Source organism: Oncorhynchus nerka, linkage group LG22 (assembly GCF_034236695.1).
Source record: "Oncorhynchus nerka isolate Pitt River linkage group LG22, Oner_Uvic_2.0, whole genome shotgun sequence".
NCBI classification, from domain to species: domain Eukaryota; kingdom Metazoa; phylum Chordata; class Actinopteri; order Salmoniformes; family Salmonidae; genus Oncorhynchus; species Oncorhynchus nerka.
Window position 1 is genome coordinate 51,135,821 of NC_088417.1, and position 16,082 is coordinate 51,151,902.

The 16,082-nt window shown below is 43.8% G+C and overlaps 1 protein-coding gene across 4 annotated transcripts in view; it reads left to right on the plus strand.

Annotated features, from left to right (window-relative positions):
• The window catches only part of LOC115105310 (CAP-Gly domain-containing linker protein 2-like), a 74,754-nt gene that overhangs the window by 35,952 nt on the left and 22,720 nt on the right, over positions 1-16,082 (plus strand). For all 4 annotated transcript variants that reach the window (XM_065007229.1, XM_065007227.1, XM_029627218.2 and 1 more), the window contains exons 5-6: positions 3,140-3,353; positions 14,537-14,734. In XM_065007229.1, coding sequence (XP_064863301.1) covers positions 3,140-3,353; positions 14,537-14,734 — 412 coding nt within the window. The remainder of the gene's footprint in view (positions 1-3,139; positions 3,354-14,536; positions 14,735-16,082) is intronic.

The following is a 16,082-nucleotide window of genomic DNA, read 5'->3' on the forward strand; positions in this document are numbered from 1 at the left end:
TGGGGTGAATATATTTTGTGACCTACATTATTTTTTGTTAACAAGTAAATAGCAGCCTACAGCAAAGTGTGTTTAAATCACTACTAACTTGCAAACAATTTCTGTTAGTTAGGTTTTGCTACCATGTGGGTTTTAGCTTGCTTGAGCCTGCTAACTGAGTGTTAATTCACTTGTTTCCATACGTTTCATTTTAAAACATTTATCTTACAAAGGATTTGTTTAATCTAACTGCTTAACTATTTATCTGTACATGGATTTTTATTTATTTAAATGTACTCATTGTTTTCTAATTTACAGGAAAATGCCACAGGCACTATCTGATGTGTGGAGACATTTCACTGGAGCTAAAATGGGGAAGGAAAAGCTGTGTACATTTGCAAATACTGTGCCAAATCATATGCGAAGAATGCAACAAAGATGCAGAACCATCTGGCCAAGTGCATAATGTTCCCTCAGTGCTCACAACAAGCAACCTCTGACAAAAGTCCCTTCTATTTGAGGTGAAAATGATGAATCAGACACCTTATTGATAGCAACAGCTCGTGGTCCTCCTTCTCATTCATCAGAGAAATGCTGATGAATGTCTTGCTCGAGCTGTGTATGCAACTGGTTCACCTCTGATGCTCACAGGCAATGTGTATTGGAAGGGATCTGAATGTTCTTCGCCCAGCATACCCCCCTCCAACCAGACATGCTTTATCTACTCATTTGCTGGATGCAGAGTTCAACAAAGTTCAAGTGAAGGTCAAGCAAATCATATAGAAAGCAGACTGTATTGCAATCATCTCTGATGGGTGGTTGAATGTTCGTGGGCAAAGAATAATTAACTACATAATCTCCACCCCTCAACCAGTATTCTACAAGAGCAGACACAAGGGACAACAGACACACAGGTCTCTACATTACAGATGAGCTGAAGGCAGTCATCAATGTTCTTGGACCACAGAAGGTATTTGCACAGGTGACAGACAATGCTGCGAACATGAAGGCTGCTTGGTCTAAAGTGGAGGAGTCCTACCCTCACATCACACCCATTGGCTGTGCTGCTCTTGCATTGAATCGGCTACTCAAGGACATCATGTCACTGAAAAAAAATTGTTACACTCTGCAAGAGAGCCAAGGAAATGGTTAGGTATGTGAAGGGCCATTAAGTTATAGCAGCAATCTACCTCACCAAGCAAAGTGAGAAGAATAAAAGCACCACATTGAAGCTGCCCAGGAACACCCTTGAGGTGGTGTTGTCATCATGCTTGACAGTCTCCTGGAGGGAAAGGAGTCTCTCCAAGAAATGGCCATATCACAGACTGCCGATATGGACAAGAGGATCCTCCTGGATGATGTATTTTGGGAGGCCGTGGTAAGCAGCTTGAAACTCCTGAAACCTATAGCAGAAGCCATTGCACGGATTGAGGGAGACAATGCCATCCTGTCTGATGTTCAGACTCTGCTTGTAGATGTAAGAGGAGAAATCCGTACTGCCCTGCCCACTTTACAGTTGCTCCAAGCGGAGGAAACTGCAGTTCTGAAATGCATCAAAAAGCATGAAGACTTCTGCCTGAAGCTCATACACGCCGCAGCGTACATGTTGGACCCCAAGTATGCTGGCAAGCGTATCATGTCTGGTGCAGATATCAACAAGGCCTAGGGTGTCATCACTACTGTGTCTCGCCTCCTTGGCCTTGATGGGGGCAATGTTCTTGGCAGTCTGGCGACGTACACTTCCAAGCAAGGGCTTTGGGATGGAGATGCAATATGGCAGTCGTGCCAACATATCTCATCAGCCACCTGGTGGAAGGGACTTTGTGGATCTGAGGCTCTCCCCTGTTGCCTCCATCTTCCAAATCTCACAAACATCATCCGCCTCAGAGCGCGACTGGTCCTTGTTTGGAACACACACACCAACTAATGCAACAGGCTGACCAATACAAGGGTTGAAAAATTGGTGGCCATCCGGGCAAATATGAGGCTTTTTGAGTCTGACAATGAGCCATCCTCAACAAGGTTGGAAAGTGACAGTGAAGATGAGGCCTCAGAGTCTGATGTTCAAGAGGTGGACATTGAGGAGGTCCAGGGAGAAGACATGGAAGCCTGAGAGGAAGACAACCAGACCTTTAGTTTCTAGACTATCATTTTATAAATGTGTGTTGAAAATGTTTTTGGGAGATGAGATGGATCATTCAATGTTTCCTTTTTTTTGTTCAGTGAAATCATCCCATGTGAAGAGTCAACTCATTTAAAGTTCAATTCGTAACTAAATAGTGTTTTTTATTTCTATTGGAAGGATTTAATCATTTGCGATTATGTTTACTTATGATAAGGTAAATATATCCGGGGCGGCAGGTAGCCTAGTGGTTAGAGCGTTGGACTAGGAACTGCAAGATCGAGTCCCTGAGCTGACAAGGTAAAACTCTGTCGTTCTGCCCCTAAACAAGGCAGTTAACCCACTGTTCCTAGGTCGTCATTGAAAATAAGAATTCGTTCTTAACTGACTTGCCTAGTTAAATAAAGGTAATAAAAATATATCCAATGCAAAAAACAATTAAATGGTAATAATTTGCATATAATTCTCAAAGTTTCCACCTCTGAATATTCCCCAAAATGTACAACCCTAGGTAGGCCACACAAGCTCACAAAACAGGACCGTTGAGTGCTGAAGCGCATAGTGGGTAAAAATTGTCTGTCCTCTGTTGCAACACTCGCTACCAAGTTCCAAACTGCCTCTGGACGCAACGGAAGCCTAGCTTGTAGGCCTATGGTCCTAAATGAAAGGGAAACAGATTGCCATTTGTAGCCCAATAGACCACTGAAATCAGTCAAACCGAGCTCAATAACTCGACGCATGCGCACAGTCCTATTGAATATGAATTTACCTATATTGTGAGTAGGCCTATACCATCTTGATGTACCCAGTTTATCAAGAGATTCACCATTCAAATCAATTCTTACCGTTATGTAGTTTGTTTAAAAACAAAGTCAAATTGATTGTATTGATACATGGCTGTCGCTGGGAATTTTTCTCATCAAAAAGTTAACAATTCATTATATTTATTATTGGCGTTAAATGTCAACCTCCTTGAACCCCACAAATCATCATTAGCCCTTAAAAACCCATATAGTTCATTCTCTACCTCTGACCCAGGTACTTCCAGTGTCCGCCCAGGTTTGGACTGTTCGCACCCATCCACAAGGTGATCCGTATCGGTTTCCCCTCCACCAGCCCGGCCAAGGCCAAGAAGACCAAGCGCATGGCCATGGGGGTGTCATCCTTGGCCCACAGCCCCAGCAGCTCGTCCATCAGCTCTGTTAGCTCTGTGGCTTCCTCAGTGGGCGGGCGGCCCAGTCGAACTGGCCTGGTGAGAGATACACATGCATGCATAGACATAAACCAACCAATGTATTTTCATGACTATAACTGCTAGTCTAATGGGGTGGTATCATTCATGTAAAGTGCCTTCAGAAAGTAGTCATACCCCTTGACTTTGAGTTACAGCCTGAATTAAAAAATGATTAAATATATATATTTTTTTATCTCACCCATCTACACATAATACCCACAATGACAAAGTGAAAACATGTTTTTAGAACTTATTGCAAATGTTTTGAAAATAAAATACAGAAATATCTCATTTACATAAGTATTCACCCATCAGTCAATACTTTGTAGAAGCACCTTTGGCAGTGATTACATCTGAGTCTTTCTGGGTAAGTCTCTAAGAGCTTTCCAAGCCTGGATTGTGCAACATTTGCCCATTCTTTTTTAAATTCTTCAAGCCGTGTCTAATATCCAACGTTTTGACAGACAAGCTGTCTTCATCAGGGTATAATGAAGACAGCTTGTCTGTCGAAACGTTGGATATTAGGTTATTAAATTATTGCATCTGAGCGCCTAGAGTGTGCGGCTCTCCTTTTCTTTTTCAATCATTGCTATACAACCATTTTCAGGTCTTGCCATAGATTTTCAAGTAGATTTAAGTCAAAACTAACTCAGCCACTCCAGAACATTCACTGTCTTCTTGGTAAGCGACTCCAGTGTATATTTGGCCTTGTGTTTTAGATTAATGTCATGCTGAAAGGTGAATTAATCTCTGTGTCTAGTGGAAAGCAGACTGAACCAGGTTTTCCTCTGATTTTGCCTGTATTTAGTTCCACTCTGTTTATTTTTTATCCTGAAGAACTCCCTAGTCCTTAACGATTACAAGCACACCCATAACATGATGCTGCCACCACTACGCTTGAAAATATGAAGAGTGGTATTCAGTAATGTGTTGTATTGGATTTGCTACAAACATAAAACTTTGTATTCAGGACAAAAAGTGAATTGCTTTGCCACATTTTTTGCAGTATTACTTTAGTTCCTTGTTGCAAACAGGATGCATGTTTCGGAATATTTTTACAGTTGAAGTCGGAAGTTTACATACACTTAGGTTGGAGTCATTAAAACTAGTTTTTCAACCACTCCACAAATTTCTTGTTAATAAACTATAGTTTTGGCAAATCTGTTAGGACATCTACTTTGTGCATGACACAAGTAATCTTTCCAACAATTGTTTACAGACAGATTATTTCACTGTATCACAATTCCAGTGGGTCAGAAGTTTACATACACTAAATTGACTCCGCCTTTAAACAGCTTGGAAAATTCCAGAAAATTATGCCATGGCTTTAGAAGCTTCTGATAGGCTAATTGACATAATTTGAGTCAATTGGAGATGTACCTGTGGATGTAAAAATCTGTCTGTCAAAATGTTGGATATTAGGTTATTAAAATATTACATCTGAGTTCCTAGAGTGTGCGGTTCTCCTTTTCTTTTTCAATCATTGCCTCTTTGCATGACATCATGGGAAAATCAAAAGAAATCAGCCAAGACCTCAAAAAAAATTGGAGACCTCCACAAGTCTGGTTCATCCTTGGGAGCAATTTCCAAACGCCTGAAAGTACCACGTTCATCTGTACAAAAAATAGTACGCAAGTATAAACACCATGGGACCACGCAGCTGTCATACAGCTCAGGAAGGAGGTGCATTCTGTCTCCTAGAGATGAACGTAGTTTGGTGTGAAAAGTGCAAATCAATTCCAGAACTACAGCAAAAGACCTTGTGAAGATGCTGGAGGAAACAGTTACAAAAGTATCTATATCCACAGTAAAACGAGTCCTATATCGACACAACCTGAAAGGCCGCTCAGCAAGGAAGAAGCCACTGCTCCAAAACCGCCATAAAAAAGCCAGACTACGGTTTGCAACTGCACATGGGGACAAATATCGTACTTTTTGGAGAAATGTCCTCCCGTCTGATGAAACAAAAATAGAACTGTTTGGCCATAATGACCATCGTTATATTTGGGGGAAAAAAGGGGGAGGCTTGCAAGCCGAAGAACACCATCCCAACCGTGAAGCACGAGGTGGCAGCATCATACTGTGGGGGTGCTTTGCTGCAGGAGGGACTGGTGCACTTTACAAAATAGATTGCATCATGAGGCAGGAAAATTATGTGGATATATTGAAGCAACTTCTCAACACAACAGTCAGGAAGTTAAAGCTTGGTTGCAAATGGGTCTTCCAAATGGACATTGACCCCAAGAATACTTCCAAACTTGTGGCAAATTGGCTTAAGGACAACAAAGTCAAGGTATTGGAGGGCCATCACAAGCCCTAACCTCAATCCTATAGAAAATGTGTGGGCAGAACTGAAAAAGCGTGTGCGAGCAAGGAGGCCTACAAACCTGACTCAGTTACACCAACTCTGTCAGGAGGAATGGGCCAAAATTCACCCAACATATTGTGGGAAGCTTGTGGAAGGCTACCCGACACATTTGACCCAAGTGAAACAATTTAAAGGCAATGCTACCAAATACTAATTCAGTGTATGTAAACTTCTGACCCACTGGGAATGTGATGAAAGAAATAAAAGCTGAACAAAATTATTCTCTGCTATTATTCTGACATTTCACATTCTTAAAATACAATGGTGATCCTAACTGACCTAAAACAGGGAATTTTTACTGGGATTAAATGTCAGGAATTGTGAAAAACTGAGTTTGAATGTATTTGGCTAAGGTATATGTAAACTTCCGACTTCAACTGTATATTGTACAGGTTTCTTCTTTTCACTGTCAATTAGGTTAGTATTGGGGAGTAAATGCAATGTTGTTGATCCAGCCTCAGTGTTCTCCTATTACAGCCACTGCTGGCTTGCCTCTGAAGCTAAGCAGGGTTGGTCCTGGTTGGTCCTTGGATGGGAGACCGGATGCTGCTGGAAGTGGTGTTGGAGTGCCCGTAGGAGGCACTTTTTCCTCTGGTCTAAGAAAATATCCCAAATTCCCAGGGCAGTGATTGGGAACATAGAAGACTGTCTTTCGGATGAGACATTAAACATGTGTCCTGACTCTCTGTGGTCACTAAAGATCCCATGGCACTTATCGTAAGAGTAGTTAACCCCAATGTCCTGGCTAAATTCCCAATCTGGCCCTCATACCATCATGGCCACCTAATCATTCTCATCTTTCAATTGGCTCATTCATCCCCTTCCTCTCCCCTGTAACTATGACCTAGGTCGTTGCTGTAAATGAGAATGTGTTCTCAGTCAATTTACCTGGTAAAATAAGGGTTAAATAAAGTTAAATTAAAAACTCTATAACTATTTTATAGTCACCATTGGCCTCATTGTGAAATCCCTGAGCGGTTTTCGTCCTCTAAGGCAACTGAGTAAGGAAGGATGCCTGTATCTTTGTAGTGACTGGGTGTATTGATACACCATCCAAAGTGTAATTGATAACTTCACCATGCACAAACGGATATTCAATGTCTGCTTTTTTATTTTTTACTACTTATAGGTTTCCTTTGCGAGGCGTTGTAAAACCTCCCTGGTCTTTGTGGTTGAATCTGTGTTTGAAATTGCTCAACTGAGGGACCTTACAGATAATTGTATGTGTTTGGTATAGAGGTGACTTTATAAATATATTCGCTTGTATTTACCCCCCAAAAATGAAATGCTAATTAGCTCCTAGTGTGGCTATCATAAAGAACAACAAATGCCATGATGATCTGGACGAGACTGACGAATCGAGAGACAATGGTAAGAATATGTGGATTAACTGTAATGTTAGCTAAATGTAATAATGATTAAATTGGCTACATTTCTTTAAAAGGACAATTCCGTGATCTATCTTGTGCAAGTTTAAAAATGTACACAATACCTGTTAGCAAGTGTCAGCTTGAGATGATATGCAGGATCTTGCAGGGATTTTTTGTTTTTCATGATGTCTATTTGGTGCTAATTAGCATTATTCGAATCTGAGAGTAAATTGAGCTGAATATATTGATAAAAGTCACGTTGTCCAAGAGAGATTTACATGGTTCTCAAAACGTCACACCAGGGTAAGCCTACACGAAACACAGCCCTTATTTTATGTTTTTTTTAATGTTTTCCCTATGGGAAAAATAAATGGTGGAAAAACGATTGAAGTCATTTCCCTGTTTAATCTCTAGGTTTTATGGGTATTATAAAACCTCCACTGTGAGGCTCTGTAGGAATTAATGGATTCTACAGTATTTTAATTAAAGGACAAAATTACATGTATTTAAGTATTCCTTTGTTGTATTGGACAGTAACATTAGTACTTTCCAAAACTGACTCGGAAATGTTTTTATATATTCTATTTTTTATGTTTAGCTCACATAATATAATTAAAAATATGCATTAAGATGTCTGTAGTATAATAAATGTGTCAAAAACAAATGTAGACATTAAATGCATTTCTATGGCTTTTAAAATATGTTTTACAATGGTGGGTGAGTGGCAAGATGGAGGCGCGGTGGTTTCAAAACAGCGCCCTCTGTTAAGTCATCTAGTGTAGATATAAATAATTGAGCGGTATGCACACACAAAAACTTGTCCCAGGTGCTGGATCAGAGAGGACAACGTAAAACAAAAAGTAAATCTGTACACTGGTTATAATGCTCCCAAAGCGTTTAGTTGCATTATACACATTTTTGCAGACCTTTAGATATAAATTAGATATAAATAATTGAGCGGTATGCACACATCAATTAAAAACATGCCCCAGGTGCTGGATCAGAGAGGACAACGAAAATCAAAAAGTAAAACTGTACACTGATTATAATGCTCCCAAAGCGTTTAATTGCATTATACACATTTTTGCAGACCTGTGGTGCGTGCATATGTATTCACCCCTTTGCTATGAAGCTCCTAAATTAGATCTGGTGTAACCAACTACCTTCAGAAGTCACATAATTAGTTAGATTGCACACAGGTGGACTTTATTTATCTGTCACATGATCTCCGTATGTATACACCTGTTCTGAAAGGCCGCATAGTCTGCAACACCACTAAGCACAGGGCACCACCAAGCAAGCGGCACCATGAAGAACAAGGAGCTTTCCAAACAGGTCAGGGACAAAGTTGTGGAGAAGTACAGATCAGGGTTAGGTTATAAAAAAATATCAGAAACTTTGAACATCACACGGAGCACCATTAAATCCATTATTAAAAAATGGAAAGAACATGGCACCACAACAAACCTGCCAAGAGAGGGCCGCCCACCAAAACTCATGGACCAGGCAAGGAGGGCATTAATCATAGAGGCAACAAAGAGACCAACGATAACCCTGAAGGAGCTGCAAAGCTCCACAGTGGAGATTGGAGTATCTGTCCATAGGACCACTTTAAGCCGTACACTCCACAGAGCTGGGCTTTACGGAAGAGTGGCCAGAAAAAAGGCATTGCTTAAAGAAAAAAATAAGCAAACACGTTTGGTGTTCGCCAAAAGGCATGTGGGAGACTCTCCAAACATATGGAAGAATGTACTCTGGTTAGATGAGACTAAAATTTTGATTTTTGGCCATCAAAGAAAATGCTATGTCTGGCACAAACCCAACATCTCTCATCTCCCAGAGAACAGCAGCCCCACAGTGAAGCATGGTGGTGGCAGCATGCTGTGGGGATGTTTTTCCATCGGCAGGGACTGGGAAACTGGTCAGAATTGAAGGAATTATGGCATTAAATACATGGAAATTCTTGAGGGAAACCTGTTTCAGTCTTCAGATGGCTTTACAAAGTACATATTTTTTTTTGGGGGGGGGGTAGTTATGCACGTTCAAGTTTTCTGTTTTTTTGTCTTATTTTTTCTTTGTGTCACATTAAAAAATATTTTGCATCTTCAAAGTGGTAGGTAGGCATGTTGTGTAAATCAAATGATACAAACCCCCCAAAAATCTATTTTAATTCCAGGTTGCAAGGCAACAAAAGAGGAAAAATGCCAAGGGGGGTGAATACTTTCGCAAGCCACTGTACATGAGACAGGACACACACTGTATTTGGCACAATATAAAAATTTTAGAGACAAATAACACACAAACACAGTAGTAACACATTACATAGAATAGTTACAACACGTTGGGGACACAATTACTGATTATCATAGCACATAAATAGGCAATATTCTTTTAAAGCTAGTATTGATATATTATCAGTATTGATGGAAATGTCTGTCTGTGTATGTCACCCCTCCGCCTCTTATCAGGCAGTCAGGTGACATATTTGGAAGATGTAGCACATTAGGTCAATTAACCTCAGCCAGCATTAGGACACCCTAATTATCACATTCTGGCACATCAGGTGGCCATCTTGGTGCTGGCAGTAGGGCTAAAGTACAGACATACTGTGTATACCCAGAAAAAATGACCCCATGTGGGTATTCGGTGGCCAAGGTGAGCACGGGCTAGCACACACCAAGCCAAACACATTCTAGCCTACACCAGCCCAACTCGGGCTAGCCCCGACATGGGCCAGCCCACACCAAGCCCAACACTGTCATGGTTCCACCTGTCACGAGAGGGCTGCAGATACCGTCCTAGAGACATTAACATCACTCAGGTGTGTCCTATTTACTCGTTATGATTTCCATGTTAAAAGGGGTGTGTTTTCTGTTGTCCTTTGCAGAAGCTTGAATTGTATACCGTGTGTGGTCGTTTACTGGGTGAGGTTTCGAGACTTAGTGTGTTGTTTTTCTAGTGTACTTTGATCCTAAAGTATTCATGTTTACCCTTAACCGCTGATTCTGCATCTGGTCTCTTCTCTGCACCTGGGTCCTACGTCACAGCAAGCTTCTGCCTCAACATGGACCCAGCAGAGATCACCCAGATCCAGAATGCTATAACCCACCAAGGAGAACTACTGTTGCGGCAGCAAGAACAACTCTCCCAAATATCAGAGACCCTCTGGGCACTTACCGATTTTGTCCAACCACGGCCCAACCCCAACCCAGGAGGAGCCAATGCCCAAGTCTCATCACCCAGTGCTACAGGTGTCGCCATAGTTCCTCCAGAGAAGCTGTACCGGGAACCCAAGATCCCAGCCCCCGAGCAGTATGACGGCCACCCTGGAGGATGCAAGGGGTTCCTCACTCATTGCGCTCTGGTGTTCGAGCTACAGTCCTCCTCGTTCCACACCAATCGGGCCATGATAGCCTATATCATCTCTCTACTCTCAGGTAAGGCCCTGGCGTGGGCAATGGAGGTGTGAGAACAGCAGCCACCATCCTGCAGCTCTACATTAGCCTTCACTGCCAAGCTGCGACGAGTCTTCAAACACTCAGTCAGCAGACGAGAAGCGGCAAGCCGACTGTTCAACCTCCGCCAAGGGGCCAGACCAGTGGTTGACTTCGCCATTGAGTTCCGCACCCACCCACTCCCGGCCGCGAGAAATACTGAGGCACTGGTCACCGCTTTCCACCAGGGTCTGTTTAACTCCATCAAGGATGAACTTGCCGCTTGGGAACTGGGAGAGGACCTTGAGTCCCTGATAAAGCTGGCCATCAGGATTTACAACCGCATCTGAGAACGTGAAAGACAGCGCCTTTGACACCACCACCGGTTACCGAAGCACCCCAAGCCCCCCGAGCCCAGAATTAAGGAGCTCAGGCAGCTGGGACGCTCACGTCTGAGCCCGCAGGAATGTGACCGGCGCATGAGCAACGGCTGCTGCCTCTACTGCGGAGGTCTCGGCCATCTCCGTTTTACATGCCCAGAGTTGATGGGAAACACCAGGCTCGCCAGGACAAGGGGAGACCCTGACGAGCTGTGCAGTTACATCCCAGGTACCCAGTCACCCTCTGACACTACCCGCAACCCTCCATTGGGACAACCGTCAGCACCACATTCAAGCCTTCGTGGGCTCTGGGGCTTCACCAGAGAATTGCAAATCCCCTGCGTGAAATGTCCCATTCATCTGCAGGTTCAAGCCCTCAATGGACGCACCATCGGCTCCGGCCAGGTGGAATATCAGACCAAGCTCATTCTACTGCAGGTTGGGGTGAACCACTCAGACTTTTAGTTTTCTTTTGATCACTGCTCCCGAGAACCCCCTTATTCTAGGGTACCCTGGGCTAGTGCTACAACCCACTATTCTCCTGGTCCACAGGACACCTACTAGACTGGGTTAAGAACTTCCAGACTAAATGCCTAAGACCCCCACCAAGAGCCTCGCCGTGTTCCCTGGCATCCACTGAAGACCAAGACTTTTCCACTCTCCCTCCTGAGTACGTTGACCTCCGGGAGGCCTTCAGTAAGAGGCAATCCGCCACCCTCCCTCCTCATCGTCCATACTACTGCGCCATAGAACTCCTACCCGGCTCCACCCCTCCCCAGGGCCGTCTGTACTCCCTCTTGACCCCTGAAGCAGCAGTCATGGACAATTACATCCGGGAGTCGCTGGAGCCAGGTTTCATTCACTCCTCTACATCCTCAGCTAGTGCAGGTTTCCTCTTTGTGGGAAAGAAGGATGGAGTTCTGCGTCCCTGCATCAATTACAGAGGGCTGAACAGGATTACAATTAAGAATCGTTGCCCCCTACCTCTGATGTCTGCCGTCTTGGAGTTTGCCCATTGGGCCCAATTCTTCTCCAAACTGGACCTCCGCAACGCTTACAATCTGGTGAGAATCAGGGAGCGAGATGAATGGAAGACTGCTTGACCCCGTAAAGGTGAGGGCGGTCACAGATCTCCGGACCCATCCTTGTCCATCCGGATCCTACCCGTCACTTCGTGGTAGAGGTGAATGCCTCAGACACCGGAGCAGGGGCGGTCCTTTTACAGCGGAACGAGGGGGACAAGAACCTGCACCCATGTGCCTATCTCTCCAAGTGGTTATCGCCAGCGGAACGCAACAACGATGTAGGCAACCAGGAGCTCTTGGCAGTTAAGTGTGCCCTTGAGGGGTGGAGACACTGGTTGGAGGGACACCTCATCCTTTTGTGATCTGGACGGACCATAAGAACTTGGTCTCCATTCAAGAAGCCAAGAGGTTGAACGCTTGCCAGGCTAGGTGGGCTCTGTTCTTTAACAGGTTCAACTTCACACTAGCCTATCTCCGGGATAAAATAGTTAGAAAGCAGACGCCCTGTCCCGCCAACACAATGTCTCTAATGAGGAGAGGGACTGCGAGCCCATTATCCCCAGCTCCCGCATTGTGGCCCCCATGATATAGAGTATTGATACAACGGTCCGACAAGCCCAGACCCGAGAACCTGGCTGGGTCTCACTACAGACTTTATGTTCCGCGATCAGCCCGTTCCCGGGTACTACAATGGGGACACTCCTCTGAAATTAACTGGGCATCCAAGGGTTAATCGGACACTGGAGTTCCTGAGGCGGAGATTCTGTTGGCCCAACATGATTGAGGATGTGAGATCCTTCGTTACGGCCTGCTCCACCTGTGCCCAAAGCAAGTCCTCAAGACAGCGACCGGCTGGGTTGCTCCAACCTCTGCCCATCCCCAGCCAGTCCTGGTCCCACTTGTCCGTAGACTTTATCACAGAGTTACCCCCATCCCACGGGCTTACCACTATCCTGGTTGTTGTCGATCAGTTTTCCAAGGCTGCCCATTTCATCACCTTACCCAAGTTGCCCTCAGTGAAGGAGACCGCTGATCTCATGATTACCCATGTCTTTCAACTACACAGACTTTCCCAGGACATTGTCTCGGATCGTGGGCCCCAGTTCGTCGCACGGTATTGGAAAGCCTTCTGCTCCCTGTTGGGGGTGTCAATGAGTCTTTCCTCTGGGTTTCACCCAGAGTCTAATGGGATAACGGAACGGGCCAACCAGGAGTTGGAGAAGTTCCTCTGCTGTTTCGTCTCCACCCAGGCCAGCAACTGGATCAAGTTCCTCGTCTGGGCAAATATGCTCAAAACACACTGCCGAGCTCGTTCACTAGACCGTTCGAGTGTCAGTTCTGGTTTGCCGAACTGTTGTCGTTCGCAGAAGCTTAAATTGTTTACCATGTGTGTTCGTTTCCTGAGTGCGTTTTCGAGACTTAGTGTTTGTTGTTTTTCTAGTGTGCTGTGATCCTGCTGCTACCGTTTCTCAGTAAAGTATTTATGTTTATCCTTAACCACTGATTCCTTGTCTGGTCTCTTCTCTGCACCTAGGAACAACCTCACCACATCACAAACATAGGCCAGCCCACACCAAACCTGACATGGGCCAGAGCACACCAAGCTCAGCACCTAGAGGCTGGGGCTCATTAGAATATTTGGGGGCGTAGTTTGCACACAGTTATTTTTGTGCAACCGTGACTGAGTGTCATTCCAGTTTAAGTGTTCTGTTGTGAGGTACCCATTTGTACACTTATGACGTCTTTATAAAGACCACACCCATTGCTGACCGGTGTATTAAAATTGAGCACACAACCATGCAATCTCCATAGACAAACATTCACAGTTGAATGGCCTTATTGAAGACCTCAGTGACTTTCAACGTGGAAGACGTGAATCTTTCCAAGAAGTCAGTTTGTCAAATTTCTGCTCTGCTAGAGCTACCCCGATCAACTGTAAGTGCTGTTATTGTGAAGTGGAAACGCCTAGGAGCAACAACTGATCAGCCACGAAGTGGTAGGCCACACAAGCTCACGGAGCGGGACCGCTGAGTGCTGAAGAACAGAGCCCTGACCTTAACCTCATAGAACGCCTTTGGGATGAATTGGAACGCCGACTGCGAGCCAGGCCTAATCACCCAACATCAGTGCCCGACCTCCTTAATGCTATTGTGGCTGAATGGAAGCAAGTCCCCGCAGCAATGTTCCAGCATCTAGTGGAACGCCTTCCCAGAAGAGTGGAGGCTATTATAGCAGCAAAGGGGGGACCAACTCCATATTAATGCCTATGATTTTGGAATGAGATGTTCGAAGAGCAGGTGTCAACATACACTACATTACCAAAAGTATCTTTAGTCTGCTCCTATTTTTTAAAAATAATGCTCCCAGACAAATGTCCTCAATAATAATTCAAATATCATGAAAGCCCCTTATTTCATGCAGCATAGAAATCATTTATGAAATCCCCTTTTTTTTCTTGCATTTTTAAATTGAGTGTTTATAAAAAAAAATTGTAATGCTGCAAGACAAATTTCCTCTAATCTTATTTGTTTCTCTCACCTCCTTCCCGCCTCTCTCTCTCCCCCCATTCATCCCCCTACCCAACCACCCTTCCCCCCTACACAACCTCCCCTCCCCCTCCATAGCTCACAGAGACGTCGTCGCGCTATGCCCGTAAAATTTCAGGCACTACTGCGCTGCAGGAGGCACTGAAAGAGAAACAGCAGCACATCGAGCAGCTGCTGGCCGAGAGGGACCTGGAACGGGCTGAGGTGGCAAAAGCCACCAGCCACATCTGTGAGGTGGAGAAGGAGCTCAGTGTCCTCAAGGCCCAGCACCTGCAGGTAGGCAGTAACCTGAGTGGTAGTTTTTATCATCGTGCCATGACATTGCAAGCCCTCTTTTTGTGGTCAGTTTTATGCAATAATATTGCGATGATTTCACTGTTTTAGGCTGAAAAGGTGAGGCGATTGGTCAAATTCACAATCATTGTTGATTTTGCAAAAACATTCTGTCGCAGAATCCTGGGGGGACTGGCTTACTAGACTCATAACCGGGACTAAACTGTAAATAAACCATCTCTAATGCGCTTTGGTTCGCCTGGAGATGTTCATCGTTCATAAACAAATCAGTCAGTAAGCTATTTCTGACGAATCAGAATCTCATGCAAGCTGAGCCTCACATTCATAAAGCCATTCAAAGCTGAATGTTATCTCCCATGGTTATCTCTCTTTTCTAGACAAGGTGCATGCTAGTTTTTGCATTGCCCAGTCCCCTTTTTGGGTGGAGATTTCATTTACGGAGCAATGGAATAATATGAAAAATCCGCCCATCCAGGGCACTGGTGATGCAAAACTAACGTGGCCAAGGAAAGCAAGTCCAGTGCTCTCAACCAATCAGTATTTATAGCGGAAACAGAGAGCGTCTTGGCCTTTGGCTAGCCATACCTACGTTTATGTCTCCAACCATGCTGTCAAAGGCACACAGCTAGGAAATAAGCTAGCATTTATTTCACTAGAAAGTTGCTAAATGCATGCCAGACAAAGCTTCTCTTGTGTGTTCTTCACGATCAACCAGAAAAAAACAAGTGTTTAAATCATGTGGCACTAAAGAGGAAAGGAGGCAACATCAAAATCCTACTACGGCAAAGGGAGGCTTACTGGATATCGTATCTAAAACATTGACCCCTAGTGGTCAGAATATTGACTGATCTCATGCCCTTCTTATGAACAAATCTTTTTTATGAACAAGTCTTATAAATTGATATATTCTTTCTACAGCTTATTAGCGTACACCAAATATGTTCCCCCTGTTGATGATGCTCATTATACATTAAGGTTGAACCAAAAGATTACATGTAACAAATATGAAATGAAATATGAAACAATTATGTGAAATTGAATTAAACAATGCATGTTGATGCTAATATGATGTACAATATTCAATTGTTTCTATATGATAACAATAGCGTAATATATTTAATATGCCATAAACTTAAAAAAAAAAAAAAATTAGTTTCACTAATTCATTTGAATTAACTTAATAATTATGACACACCCCTCACTAGTGTCATTGTTTGCACTAATTGCACTGTTTGTCTCCATAACCTGGTTCAAGTATTCATGATATTACCCTGAGAAAGGCACAGTGATGCGAAATGTTGGTAAATACCCATTAAATTGTTGGGAGTTT